Below are 14,323 nucleotides of genomic sequence, written 5' to 3' on the forward strand. Positions count from 1 at the left end.
TCCCCACCCTGCATCCAAACAGCCTGGGTCTCTCCTAATAACCGCCTTGCAACTCTCCCACTCTGCAGAACTTACCCTTCCCCCCCTTTTTTTTCCCCCACATTCTTCTCCTCTTTAGTCTATCTCTTTCTCTCTCTCTCTGTTGCTGACATTGGGCTTGTGGCGGCCCTCTGTCTCCCGCTTTTTACGGAGGCCCTGGGTCTAGGACCCCCTTTCTTTCTTTGCTGGCATGCAGTTAACACTGCTAGATATAAAATCCATTTTGCTCCTCTTTACTAACTACCCACCTCGACTGGAGACATTTTGTGAAACTGAACGCATTTTATCCCTTGATGCAAACTAGTGCACCTGCAAAATGGACTATCCTTGTAGGCCATTGGGCCTGGGAGACATATGTGGACCTTCAGTTTGTTTCCCTAGGTCACTCAGAGGTCATTTATTACCTATAAAAGTTATTTGTTCATGCTCTCTCAGCCCATGCATTTTAATTTTGTTTGATATGCTATACCTCTGCGTGGGTAAATGGTTGTCATGTTGTCATGCTCATTACAATAAAAATGATTGTGCCAGAAATATCAGAGGTCTAACTAGACCCCTGACATCTCACCTTTGAGACAGATAATGCAATTGAGGATACATATTCTTCCATACCTTTCTCTGTAGCTTGTGGAAAGATGGATAGCCCCTGGAAGCCACACTTCTAGGTGTTCTGTTGAGATGAATGGAGTGGCAACCTCAGCATGGACTCTGACTAGGCCATGTCCCAACGCGTTTCTCTCCACCCCCAGAGCTTTCTCTGTAGCCTCAGCTGCACTGAAGGTGAATAATCAGGAGACAGAGGCTCCTGTTCATTCATAAACTGAAGCCTAGTAAACACAGTTATCGGTACCGATCGCTCACTGTGTTCAATTCAGAAAAGGAAGGGATCGGTAAAGTACATGTTTACTGGCCCTTTCCCCACACTCTCTATCCACCTGTGTATCCGCAGCAGCCAGTGGGAGAGGTAAGCTGGTGGGGGGGGGGCATGAGGGGGGCCCAGGCACATGGGGGGATCACAGGGAGGGGGATTGATGTGGCAGGACAGTAGGAAAATTAGAATCCATTGTGTCTGTGTCTTTTCCTCTAGCAGCTAAAAGCCCGTGGTAAGGAGAAGGGGAGAAACCAGCTTGCAGCTGCTGGAGGAAGTGACACAGATACACTGCATAGTTTTGTAATTGTCCTCCCATCCCACCACACAGATCCCCCTGCTGTCTGACCCCCCCCCCCCCCCCTGCGAGTGCCCAGGCCCCCTACGGGAGGTGCAGAAGGCCCCCAAAGGGGGGTGCAGAGGACTGAAGATTTCAAGTTCTTCCACAGCCAGCAGCACAAGCGGTACTTCACATTGATTGTAAGTAATGTCCCCTGTCCTGAGTTTTTTAATGCTTTGATTAAACTTAGGGTGTGAGTCAAAAACATTGCATAATAATAAACAAACCAAAGCTCATTTACAACCTGATTGTGTAATCTTGTTTAAATATATTAATAGCTACATAGTGCAAGTGTCTACTGACTCTAGATATATATATTTTTTTTTTTTAAGGTAGAAATTCTGAGCATATTAGTGTTGGTAAAAATAAAGCAGATTTTATAAATAGGTTGTAACATGTAGTAAGTTTATCAGAACATTTATTTATTTTTAAAGGGAACTATAGTATAGTTAAGGAGGAACTCCAGTTTTTTAGTAATTTCCGATTTTCCCCATTTCCTGTCTGGTGAAAGCATTGTCATTATGACAGTATTTGAAGGTAAATTTCTCCCTCAATAGTAGTTCAAATCTGACAGATTCTAATCCTGCCCCACTCTATCCAAAACTAACCAAATAAATGGCTGGACATAAATGTTGCCAACAGGAATTGACCGGTATTAATATTTATTTACTAAGAGTAACTATTACTATTACTATTTATTTATTGCTATGTTTTATATTATTCCAGGGTTACACAGAATGAGAAGGACAATCTTATGGGGGCAGAAAATCTTGGCATTGTCTTCGGGCCAACATTAATGAGACCTCCAGAGGAAAACGCCCTCACTTCCTTAAACGATATGCGACATCAAAAACAAATTGTGCAGATCTTAATACAAAATGAAGATGTTTTATTCTGAATAAAGGGTGGGTTTTTGCATCCAGAGCTTTAGATAAGATGTTTAAAGCAGCAAGAAGATGTATAACATAAGTTCACTAGTTGGACTTTAGTATCTGTTGCAGTGCGGATACAATACATGCCAAATTATTTGAAACATGTGTCTCATAGACATATGGAATTTATCTCCTTTAGAAAAGGAGAAAGACAGAAAAAGATAATCCAGCCAGGTTGTTTCTTTGCCTTGTTTTGTCTTTAAAATAATATTTTTAAAAAGCAAAGTCCTCTTATCAAAAAAATATTTTTCAACCAAGCAAGGCTGAATTCTGTGGTCTTATCCACACAATCCTATTTTTAAAATGTTGTCAGCATGGCATAATTTATACAGTATCCTTGTAAATATTAAGGGATGTTAGTATAGTGTTTAGTGCTTTATTTGAGCTGTCGCAAACAGAAAACACACCACGATTATATTTAAAAAGTATTATTTCTAAAGTATTGATTTTAATGATTTTTTTTTCAACAGTTACTTGTTGCATTTGTTTTATACATATCCCCTAGATATCCCATCTTGAGTACAAATACAAAACAGGGAGGAATAAAAGCAGGAAAAGCCTTAATAAATAATATTTGAAATTCTAATGTAAGCTAGTTCTGAATTTAAGTTTGTCATGCTATTTAATGACTAAAGAAGACTATCTTCATCTCTTTCAAATTATCCAAACTTGATTGGATAAATAAGGGATGTACATGTTTTTGCTATATAGCCATTTGGGAGTAAGTGAGCTTATGTTTTAAATTATCTGTGAAATCCTGTCGCTGTCATGATTCAGTTGAATAGATGCAGAAAAACAGAAATCTTGGTAATTTTTCCTTTGAACAAATTATTGTGTAAATTACAAAAAACAATGAGTGCACTTTTAGTCTCAGGTATCTAACCCTGATGATCTTATAGAAGTAAAATATTGGTTTTTTTTTTCATTAAGAAAAAAAAGGACTAACATTAAAAAAATAAAAATACACTTTATTTTGTACGATTAAGAAACGTGTAATATCTTTTTTTCTTTGCTATTTTTAGGGACATTTTCAATATATTATGGATAATTAAATACCCTTCTTGAATTCTATGCCTTGACCCACAAACTTTGTTTAACCCTGATGCCCTAATATATTTTGCTTCTGAATAAGATATATAGAGATCAGAACTATAGAAATTTAGAGAAGCATACGGTGTGGTATCATTTTGTTATTGTTACACCACTGCATTTGGCCAGGTGGTCTTTTTTTTACTCTAAGATTATTCCATCACTCTGTGTGCAAGCATGTAATATCCCAGACGTCAACCAAAACTATTTGATGTTTTTTTTTGCCTTATCTACATTTATAGAAAAATGCAAATTATTTATGATTATTTTATGGGATTTTGAAATGGTTAACTTAGACCAAAATACTGCCATTACAGCCTGGCTTCAGCCCAAAAATTTTTTAAGCTTTAAGTGTAGAACAGTTAAAAGTTAAAAAAACTGTTCCCATTCTTCTAAAGAACATTTGTTCCTGTATCCACTGGAGAGACTTTCTGTTAATTCTTATCCCTGTATAAAAAGCATTTTAATTTCCTGGAGCTGGGCTTTAACTGTAACCATGTAACATGTGATAGCATGTATTGCAGTATTTATTTGCATTATTTTTCCTTTTTTTATGTAAGACTCTTGAGTCAGAACCTAAAATGTGTGATCGGTCCCATAAAAAAGCTGAAGGCAATGTAAAGAGACACTTTTTTGCTGGATGTATCTTACCTGCTACATACTGAGGATTAGCACTTTTTCTGACAGTTAAACTGGTTTTGAAGAGTTTTTGATATTGTTTTGTTCTTGAGATGTGAAATGGTTTGTTATAAATATACATATGTATGTTTTGTTCCAGTTTTTAATATTCTTCAGAAGAAAAGTAACTGTAAATTGATCTGGTTTTTGTGATTTGTTTCCTTTTTAAATGTTATCTGCACCATATTACAGTATCTGAATTGTAATTGATTGCTAACTAATCCAGATAATTGTACCTACACGTAGAGCAGGAGATCCTAAGCTTCTAACTGCTACCGCTCAGCCTCACCAGCTACTGCAAAATAATACCTCTCCTTAGATGAAAGAATTTTACGTTAAGCTCAGGGCATTGAATAGAGCTGTATGTACAGCTGCTGTGGCTTAAACAGTTGCCACTGCCAGCAGAGGTTCAGTGCTCTCAGTATGTTTTCAAAGTTCTCCCTGCTCCGAGTCCAGCTGTACAGATCGGAGCACCTGAACTATCCTTTTGTTTGGCTGCAGGCAGCCCTTGTCTGTCATTCATTTGGCCACCATTGCTTTTCCCACTCAGGCTAATTTTAACTGTCTGCAGGGTAAAAAAAAAAAGGATTGGCTAAATTTAAAAAAAAATTTTGGCTGAAGAAAAAATCTTATAATAGAGCACGTATGGTTGGTTTATTTATAAATGATTAAATGCACCCAAAATTTTATATACATTTATTGATTTATAAAGCAGATCTGCTGTCATTGTTCACCTCTTCAAGTAAACATTTCTAAAGCTGTGGATGTTCCATTTGTCACAAAGATATATGTGTGAACCTGACCTGGCCTAAAAAGTGCATGAGTTCATAGTAATGCTGATGTGTGTTACCCTGGTTAAACTTTAAATAGATCCCCGTGGAGCCCCCTTGGACCTTTGGCCCAGGCTGCGCATAGAGCCCCAACTTCCTTTAAAGTGGTTGTAAAGGCTGAAAGTTTTTTTACTTTCATGCATTCTATGCATGAAGGTAAAAACCTTCTGTGTGCTGTTCCCCCTACAGCCCCCCTAATAGTCTCTTGCTCTTTATTGGCTGAGACACAGCAGTGGGAGCCATTGGCTCCCACTGCTGTCAATCACAGCCAGTGAGCTAATAAGGAGATAGCAAGGCACAGGTGGACACATAGATGTGGTCTTGGGAGCGAGCATGCACCATTGCTCCCCATAGCAAGCTACTTGAGAAGAGGAGGATCCGGCTGCTCTATGCAAAATCATTGGTAAATATGACTTGTTTGGTATTTAACAAAAAAAATATGCGTTTAATATCACTTTAATATTAAACCCTACTTAACCGCTTGCGGACCGGCTCACGCCGATATACTTTGGCAGAATGGCACGGCTGGGTACGTTGTTCCCTTTACGCCGCACTGCGGAGAACCCAATGCGTGTGGCTGGCGAGCGCGATAGTGGGCACGAGAGACAGCGTGGGGATTTGTGTGTGTAAACACATAAATCCCTGTTCTGTCAGGGGAAAGGAGACATATTGTTGTTCCTACTAAGTAGGAACAACGATATGTCTCCTCCCCCAGTCAGTCCTATCCCCATGCAGTTAGAACACATCCAGTCGAATACGCATTTAAGCCCTTGATCGCCCCCTAGTAACAAAGTAATCAGTGCATTTTTATAGCTCTGATCTCTGTATAAATGTCAATAGTTCCAAAAATGTGTCAAAAGTGTCCGATCTGTCTGCCACAATGTTACAGTACTGCTAAAAATCACAGATCTCCACCATTACTAGTAAAAAAGAAAAAAATTTGAAAAATAATAAAAACGCCCAAACAAAATGCCATAAATCTTTCCTATAGTTTGTAGACACTATAACTTTTGCACAAACCAATCAATATATGCTTTTTTTTACCAAAAATAAGTAGAAGAATATATATTGGCCTAAACTGATGAAGAAATGTGTTTTTTTAATATTTTTGGGGATATTTATTATAGCAAAAAGTAAAAAATATTGTTTTTTTTTTCGAAATTGTCGCTTTTTTTTTATAGTGCAAAAACGAATAACTGCAGAGGTGATCAAATACCACCAAAAGAACGCTCTATTTGTGGGAAAAAAAGGAAGCAAATTTTGTTTGGATACAGCATTGCATGACCGTGCAATTGTCAGTTAAAGCGACGCAGTGCCAAATTGTAAAAAGTGCTCTGGTCAGGAAGGGGGTAAAATCTTCTGAGGCTGAAGTGGTTAATGAATGACTTCATTGCCTTCTCTTCAAGCTTATATTTTTTACTGAGATCCACCAACTTAGTCTCAAGTTGACACTATGTATTGCGCCTCACTGTCTTCTTTTCATATTAATAATATAGCAGACCTTGCACCTGAATATGAAGTCTTCTCATTAGATCAGAGCCAAACTTTCTAAATTGCTGTATGATAGTAGTATCAAAATGTACCTATGGGAAAAAAGATCGAATAGATACTTACCTTACACTCTGCCCTCAAGATCTAAGGAACAATGAGGATCCCAAATATTACAAGAAGGTGTTCCTGCACTGTGTTGGAGTATCATGTCTTGAGAGTTGGCATATTGTCATTCTTCATGAATCCCGCCGAAAGGATACTAACATTATCCCTTGCAGTGCTGAGGAAAGCAGTTAGGTAAGTATTTATTCAAACTGTTTTCCCCATGGATACATTTTGGTACTACTATTGAGTTGTCCTGACCTAATTCTCAAACCGCACATTCTTTCAAAGTCTACTTTGGGTACCGAGCCCCACCACCTTCTCTGAGATTATATATTGTGTACAGCCTGGTCCTAGGATCCGCAGGGATCAATATGAAAACTAACTCAGACCCTTGTCTGCACAAGCGCTATTACTACTTTACTTTTGTCACTTTTAAGTCTGGGTCACTAGCAATTATCACTATGAATCAGTTGAGACTGCACAATTTTTTAGCCAAATCCAAATGAATTAACATAAGAATCATTGTTACCTTAATTTGCATCTAGCAGGATCCACTCTCCATTTTAAACACCAGGCAGTTGTTTCAAGCAGCTGCAGGCACCATAACTGCTTTTGCTTTTTCCAGAAATGATCTTTTTTACCTTTTTATCAAAGTTCTGTCATGTGACCATGCATCTTTTTTTTCCATGTTGTGCCGGACAGGGGTTATAGGACTTTGTGCAGACACACACATAGTCTGTTTAACCTGAGGCACTATGCAGGTTGTGATTAGCTGGGGGGGTTCATGGTGATTGAGCAAGCTACCCAATCCAGGCATGCTGTGTGTCTGCACAATCTCCTGTACCTCTCAATGGCCAGCCAAAGTAGAACTGTCCATACTAACACAGATCAGCTTCTGTGTTTTGTGTGAACAGTTTGGAACACGGAAGAAAGGTGACTGACAGGTTCCCCCAGGCATTCCTGACAGAAGAAGTGCACTAAACTGATGGAGAATATGATCTACAGAATACACACACAGAAAAAATAAATAAATGTTTAGGGTAACATACACTTTAAGTGTTGCCAGATTGTGATGAATGTGTGCAGATTCAGGCAGATGAATGTGCCTGACTATGTCCAGCCTTTGTAAACTGACCTCCTAGATAAAGACAAGAAAAGTTTGAAAGCTTTTTTTTTTTTTATTGTTTGTCTTTAACCCCTGCACTTCCTGGTAGTGGCCAGTCTTGTACACGTTTAGGTCTATCTGGTCTACCTCGGGAACTGGAGCAAGCAGTTACACTAGCTGGGAATAGATGAGAGTATGTATTTAAGTTTTGGATGGTTGCATGCGGGTTGAACTGTCCATCATATCCTATGGATCCAGATCTCTGTACCTGAGTTTCCTTTTCCTGCCTCTTTGCATAGACATTACAAATGGATCTTATTCTAATGATATGAATTTGTAAAGGCTTCAGTGAGTTATGAAAATCTTGTCACTAGTGTCCCTCAGAGCTGTACCACACTAACAATCCTGTTGCTGATTTCCTGCTCCCTTACAAATGAACCAGTGACACTTAATCAATGCTCTTTGGCTGAGAAGCAAAGAGTGATGTTGAAGGAACAGGTAAGTGTTCTCTTTAGCAATGTTGTTGCTGGTAAGTTGCAGCCAGCAACAGGATTGCTAGTGTGACATGACTCCTAGAGATATAGAAATTTGTGGGATTGTAGGTCGCACACATCAAGTAACTGAAAATAGCATTAAATATAAAAATACACAACACAATAAAATTTGAAATTTAAAATGGCCGCGGCACCTTTATTGGTATTAAAATTGAAATCTATTAAAACGTTATTCAAATATCAATAAGTAAATAAATATATATTCGAAATTAAAACAAACTTTAAACTTGCTCAGTCATAGATCTCAAGCTATAAATGATTAATTAATAAAACAAAGTCCCCCCTTGATTCAAGGGTGACATAACCATATAATGGTGCCAGCGACAGGGTGGGAGGGAGGGGGAGCTCGCCAAGCCGATCCAGGACAACTGTGATCGGGGTCCATCAAGTGGGGCCTTTTATAGACCCATGCCGTGCAGAAAAACGTGTTTCCCGCCTAAAAGCCTTGTGACAGGTAATTTTTTTTATATAGAATTAAAAAACTTTATTTAAAAACGTGGCAGCCACAATCCCATGATGTGGGCTCTTAATCTGTGCCCACTTGTCAATTGGTATTTCACCTAGTGGCATCTACTCACTACTGAAATATTTTCTGTGGATGAAGAAAAAACAAACCCAAACTTTGTTGGTGATTAATTACAAAAGGCATTTTCTCTGCTGACCATTTGAAACATTTAAAGCAGTTGAGCGTTTTAATGCATGTAGTATTTTTTATTGTGCTGTGCGCAATTACATTTTTACATGTAGGTTTAAATATTTCTTTAATTTAAAAAGATAGAAAGGACTAAGTGTTATATAAATGTCTGTCACCTGTACAGTGCGTATTACAAAGTAAAGTATCTTTTATGAGGCAGGCCCAAAATGATTGTGTGTTAAACTACAATGATAGTAGCATTTTTTTAACCAGTTTTCACCATTTTTTTTTTTTTTTTTTACAATTCTGAGAAATAATGTTTTGTTTACCTTGTTATTGTTGATCTTCTAATAGGTGCACATTTAGCTTTTTATGAAGGTTCTTCAATGTCCTGTATTCACAAAAAAAAAAATCAAGGCAGCAATACTGCTATCTTTGGTATGTTAGAAATCAAATAACTTGGCAGTTGACATTTTTTGTTGTATAATTTTGCTTACTAATGCTGGCCATACACTATACGAAAAATCATCTGAAATTCGGTCATTTGGCCAGTTGGTTCGTTTTTTGGCCAGTTAATAAGCACAAAATCCATAATCGTTGGGACATTTTTGACCGAAAAAAACAAAGGACAAGTTTAAAATTTTCTGCCGAATGAATGATAAATTGAAAGGTTAATGTGTTTCCCATCCGAACTGTTTGCAGTAGGTACATGTAAAAAAAGCAAACAAAAAATGTATTAATTTATGCCCACTGAACGATTTATCGGTCATTACATGATGCCACTATCGTTTGCTCTCACGGCTGAATGTTCGTTTTTTCGAAATTGGTTCGGCCGATTTTACGTATCGTGTATGGCCACCATTAGGAAGCTCATACTTGTAACAATGGAATTGGCCCAAAAAAATATTTCTTAACAGTTGGACTAACCAAAGCCATTAATGAAAAAATGCTGTGGCCAACCCCAACCATACCTGACTGAACATTCTGCAATTTTATCAAAATTAAGGTAATCAGGCACAGGGGAAAAGTAACTCAATATTTAGCTTAAAGGGGTTGTAAACCCTTGTTTAAAAAAACAAACAAACATGTCATACTTACCTCTACTGTGCAGTTTGTTTTGCACAGAGTGGTCCCGGTCCTCCTTTTCTGGGGTCCCTCAGTGGCGTTGGTGGCACTTCCTCGCATCAAGTGTCCTAGTTGGAGAAGCGCTCACCTTGGTGGACACTCATGCAGGCGCACTCCCGAGTCCCACATCTGTGTCCATTCACACAGAAAGCAGGACTCGGCCTCGCCCCCCAGCACTGCGTCATTGGATTTGATTGACAGCAGCGGAAGCCAATGGCTGCGCTGCTATCAATCTATCCAGTCAGGACACGAGACACCAGATAGAGCTGGTGTGCTCATTCCTGGCTGGAGAAAGATTGAGGTCCGGTAAGTAAAACGTGGGCTCGTGGGGGGGGGGCTGCAGCACCACAGAAGGTTTTTCACCTTAATGCATAGAATGCATTAAGGTGAAAAACCATGAGGGTTCACAACCCCTTTAAAGAGGTTGTAAACCCTCTTTTTTTTTTAAATAACAAACATTTCATACTTATATTCACTGTGCAGTTCATTTTGCACAGAGTGGGCCTGATCCTCGACTTCTGGGATCCCCCAGTGGCGCTGGTAACTCCTCCCTGCATCGAGTGTCCACACTAGAGAAGGATCTCCTATGGTGGACATCTGTGCGGCTGCGCTCCCGGGTCCTGCATATGTGTACATTCACACAGAATGCAGGACTCTGCCCCAACCCCCAATGCCCACGTCATTAGATTTGATTGACAGCAGTGGGAACCAGTGACTGTGCTGCTATCAATCTATCCAATCAAGAGCCGAGCCAACGGGCAGAGAAGAAGAGTGCACCTCAGTCGAGGGAACGAACTGGCTCAAGTGAGTAAAATGGAGGGGCTGGGGGGCCTGTCAGTGTCAGAAGTTTTTTCACCTTAATGCAAAGGATGCATTAAGGTGAAAAAACAAGAGGGTTTACAACACCTTTAAAAGGTTACTTTTGACCACCACATGTTGATTTGGATGGGTAATTTTAGTTTATCTAAAAATTAAACAAATCAAGATAGGGTTGCTCAAAAAAGATTATTGTCTTACTGCTCTTGTTTTTGTAAAAGTGCCCCAGCGGAAAAGTTGGTAGTTTGCTGTAGAGAAAGACAGTTGCACTCTGACAGCAGTAGTTCAGAAAATTGGAATAAAATACCGCTTTCTAAGCGATCGTACGATAATCTGATCGTTAGTACACAGCTTTCAAGAGCCGATTGCGAAAATTATCTGAAATTATCGGAAGGCACAATCATGAAAATTGTTCTTGTACAATACCAGATCCTACAATTTTCCTTTAATGTGTATAGTATTTGTCCGCAAAAAAATCAGATGAGCAAGGCCACACATGCTCGGAAAAACGAAAGAATACATTGCAATACAATACAGCACATTACATAATTACGTAACGTTTTCATAAGTTTAGTAGCTTTTTCCTTTTCGATATGAGACTAGCATGCAAAAATAATGGATGATCATGCATCCAATATTCTTATATGTACAAGGCTTTACATTGGTCCAATTCTCCCCTGCTAACTCAGACCTAGAGTGCTCCAATCAGCAAAGCTCATGATCCCTTACAGAGTTGTGTGTTGACGCTGTAGAAAGACTGCTATTCTCACACAAAGCACAACAGTCTGTCCACTGCATGGGTGTCCAACCTGGGGCCCTTCAGCTGTACAAGTCCCATCATGCCTCTGCCTTTGGGAGCCAAGTTCCATTATGCCTCTGCCTTTGGGATTCATGCTTACAACTGTCAGCCTTGCAATGCCTCAATGGACATTCCTTGCAATGCTTTATGGGTCCTGTAGCTCTGCAACAGCTAAAGGGCCATGGGTTGGACACCCATGGTCTTCAGCATAGAGCTAAACATGGATCTTTTTTGCTGAGGCACCTTAACAAAATCATCAGCAGTAAAAAAAATGTAGTTATCATTTGTCATTTTAAGCCACTGTGATTTAATTTGTTATATTTAATAAATAAACTACAATTGGGCTTTACAATTGATTACTTATGTATGTTTGTAATCAAAATTTTAATATTGATCTGTTACAAATGGTTGCGTAGGGCTTATATTAAAATATTGACATTTTCATTTGCATCATTTTACAAAGGAACCTTTCAAAAAGAAATAACATATATAGCAGATTGGTTTATATTTGATATTTTTACTGAATGAATTTATTTTGTATGAAATTCAATATAGGGAAAAGCTGAGGTACTAAGCCAACAAAACTGATAATATCACAATCTACAGTACATGACCTAGAGAGCAGAGACAGGCATAGGAATACGATTTGTTATAGAAAGTTTTATTATACAGGGTAAATCAATGCAAGTCAAATTATGACTTTATTTTTGAGTGTTTAACTTTACAAAAAAAATAAAAATAATGATTCATGATTACTTTTTCCCCCTATCAGTGAGCCTATAAGAGCCAAAAACTGTGGGAATTTTCCAAAAAAGCAGTTATAAAGTATGTACGGAGCAGAATTATTGGAGTTCCTCTCTTTTTATCAGATGTGTTTCACACAGTCTGGTATCTTCCCTATTTATTCAGTATAAGACACAATGAACAAAGCCCCTAGTTCCTTATATACCATAGCTTGCTTGCATATCAGATGTTCTTTAATTTGAATTTCCTTTAGTTGGGTTTGCTTTAGTTATTACATATTCTACTGCCAAAACATTCTCTATTTGTGTTATATTTTTTATGCTGTTTTGAAGAATTTTGTTCAAGTGTACTTTTTGAAGAGGTTTTTTTGTTTTGTGAAATGATTTTAACTTGTAATTTATGACCTGTAAAAACATGATGGAATCAATAAATGTGCAGATATTTAAATTCAGTGTATTGTCATCTGTATGCAACTGCTTCACAGAACCATATATTCAATGACATACCAACTAACAACTCACCTCAGAGCCAAATTGTAGTAATGTGCTCCCTTTAGATCGTGTTTATTGTTCTATCAAATACCCTTCCTATACTGGGGCAAGGGTGCTAATTTCTGGAAGCAAGGTAACTGTCTGGAAGAAAGTGCAATACTGGACTGTGAGAGCACAACAGGAACATGCCATACTCATAGGGGCAAGGCAAGGCACATGTAGAAAGAGAAGCAAGTAGACATTAGGTAGGACATAATTGTTAGGGTTAAGGGTCCTTTCACACGGGCGTATCAGTGATCATCCTCCCTGTGGATATCCGCTTGCTCAGCGGGGATCTCTCCGTCGATCCCCGCTGAGCAGCCCTGAGGACAGGTCCGACTCTGCACACTGCACAGGGACGGACTTGTCACAACGCCGCTCTCCCGTATGGGAGATTGGGAGACGACGGACCCTAGAGTCCATTGTCACCCGATCCAATGACGGATGGAAAAGTAGGTTTTCCCTCCGTCACACTTTTTTGGATCGGAGTGGGTGGGATGTCAGCGGACATGTCACCGCTGACATCCAACGCTCCATAGACCTCTATGGAGTGTCCGTTCAGGTCCACCTGAAAAATTGACAGGCGGACCTGAACGGATCGACCGTGTGAAAGAGGCTTTACTAAAGACTGGAATATAGAATATGACTAAACTCAATTTAGGTAAGGGAAACCTGCAATATATGCAGTGACAATTGCAGACAGCAGCAGTGAAAATAAGCTAGATAATAAAGAAGGCAGAGACCCAAACCAGGCTAAAATTACATTACAGAATTACATCGGGCAGACAGGTCAGTTAGGGGTCAGACATTAATGGAGGGTGGAATGGGAATAGATGGGGGCTGGGATATGGCAGATGGCAAGAAATGTCCCATGTTGCAAACAGCCATTGAAAACTATAGTGCAATTTGTACTACTAAAATAATATGAAAAACACCAGAGCAAAATGTAATAATGCATTTAAGTGTTTGTACACCAATGCCAGAAGTCTGCCAAGCAAAATAGGTGAGTTGGAAGCTGTGGCGCATAAGAAGAGCTATGATGTAATCAGTATTTGTGAAACTTGGCTTCAATCCTCACATGACTGGACTATTAATATTCCTGGCTATGCACTCTTTCGGAGAGACAGGGTAAAAAGGAAAGGTGGCGGGGTCTGTCTCTATGTGAGAAGTGATCTCAGTCTGAAGTATTATGAGTGGAACTGCATTTAGATGGGTGTAGTTCAAAGTTAATCATTGAAGTTTGTTATAGACCACCCAATGTTAACCACTTGACCACTGGGCACTTAAACACCCTTAATAACCAGACCAATTTTCAGCTTTATGTGCTCTCACATTTTGAATGACAATTACTCAGTCATGCAACACTGGACCTATATGAAATTTTTGTCCTTTTTTTCACACAAATAGAGATTTCTTTTGGTGGTATTTAATCACCTCTCAGTTTTTTTTTTTTTGTGCTATAAAAGAAAAAAGACCGAAAATTCTGCGAAAAAATGAATTTTTCTTTGTTTCTGTTATAAAATTTAGCAGATTAGTAATTTTTTCTTCATAAATTTTGGCCAAAATGTATACTACTACATATCTTTGGTAAAAATAAGTACAAATTGGTGGATATTATTTGGTCTTTGTGAAAGTTATAGAGTC

The 14,323-nt window shown here is 38.7% G+C and overlaps 1 protein-coding gene across 2 annotated transcripts in view; it reads left to right on the top strand.

Annotated features, from left to right (window-relative positions):
* CHN2 (chimerin 2) overlaps positions 1–12,596 on the top strand; it is a 465,335-nt gene extending 452,739 nt beyond the window's left edge. For both annotated transcript variants that reach the window (XM_077491359.1, XM_077491360.1), the window contains one exon: positions 1,974–12,596. In XM_077491359.1, the coding sequence (XP_077347485.1) occupies positions 1,974–2,145 (172 nt within the window). In that variant the 3' untranslated portion in view covers positions 2,146–12,596. The remainder of the gene's footprint in view (positions 1–1,973) is intronic.
* The last annotated feature ends 1,727 nt before the right edge of the window (positions 12,597–14,323 follow it).

The sequence above is a fragment of the Lithobates pipiens genome, unplaced genomic scaffold, assembly GCF_037356315.1.
Source record: "Lithobates pipiens isolate NorthernLeopardFrog02 unplaced genomic scaffold, aLitPip1_a1.2 Scaffold_19, whole genome shotgun sequence".
Lineage (NCBI taxonomy): Eukaryota > Metazoa > Chordata > Amphibia > Anura > Ranidae > Lithobates > Lithobates pipiens.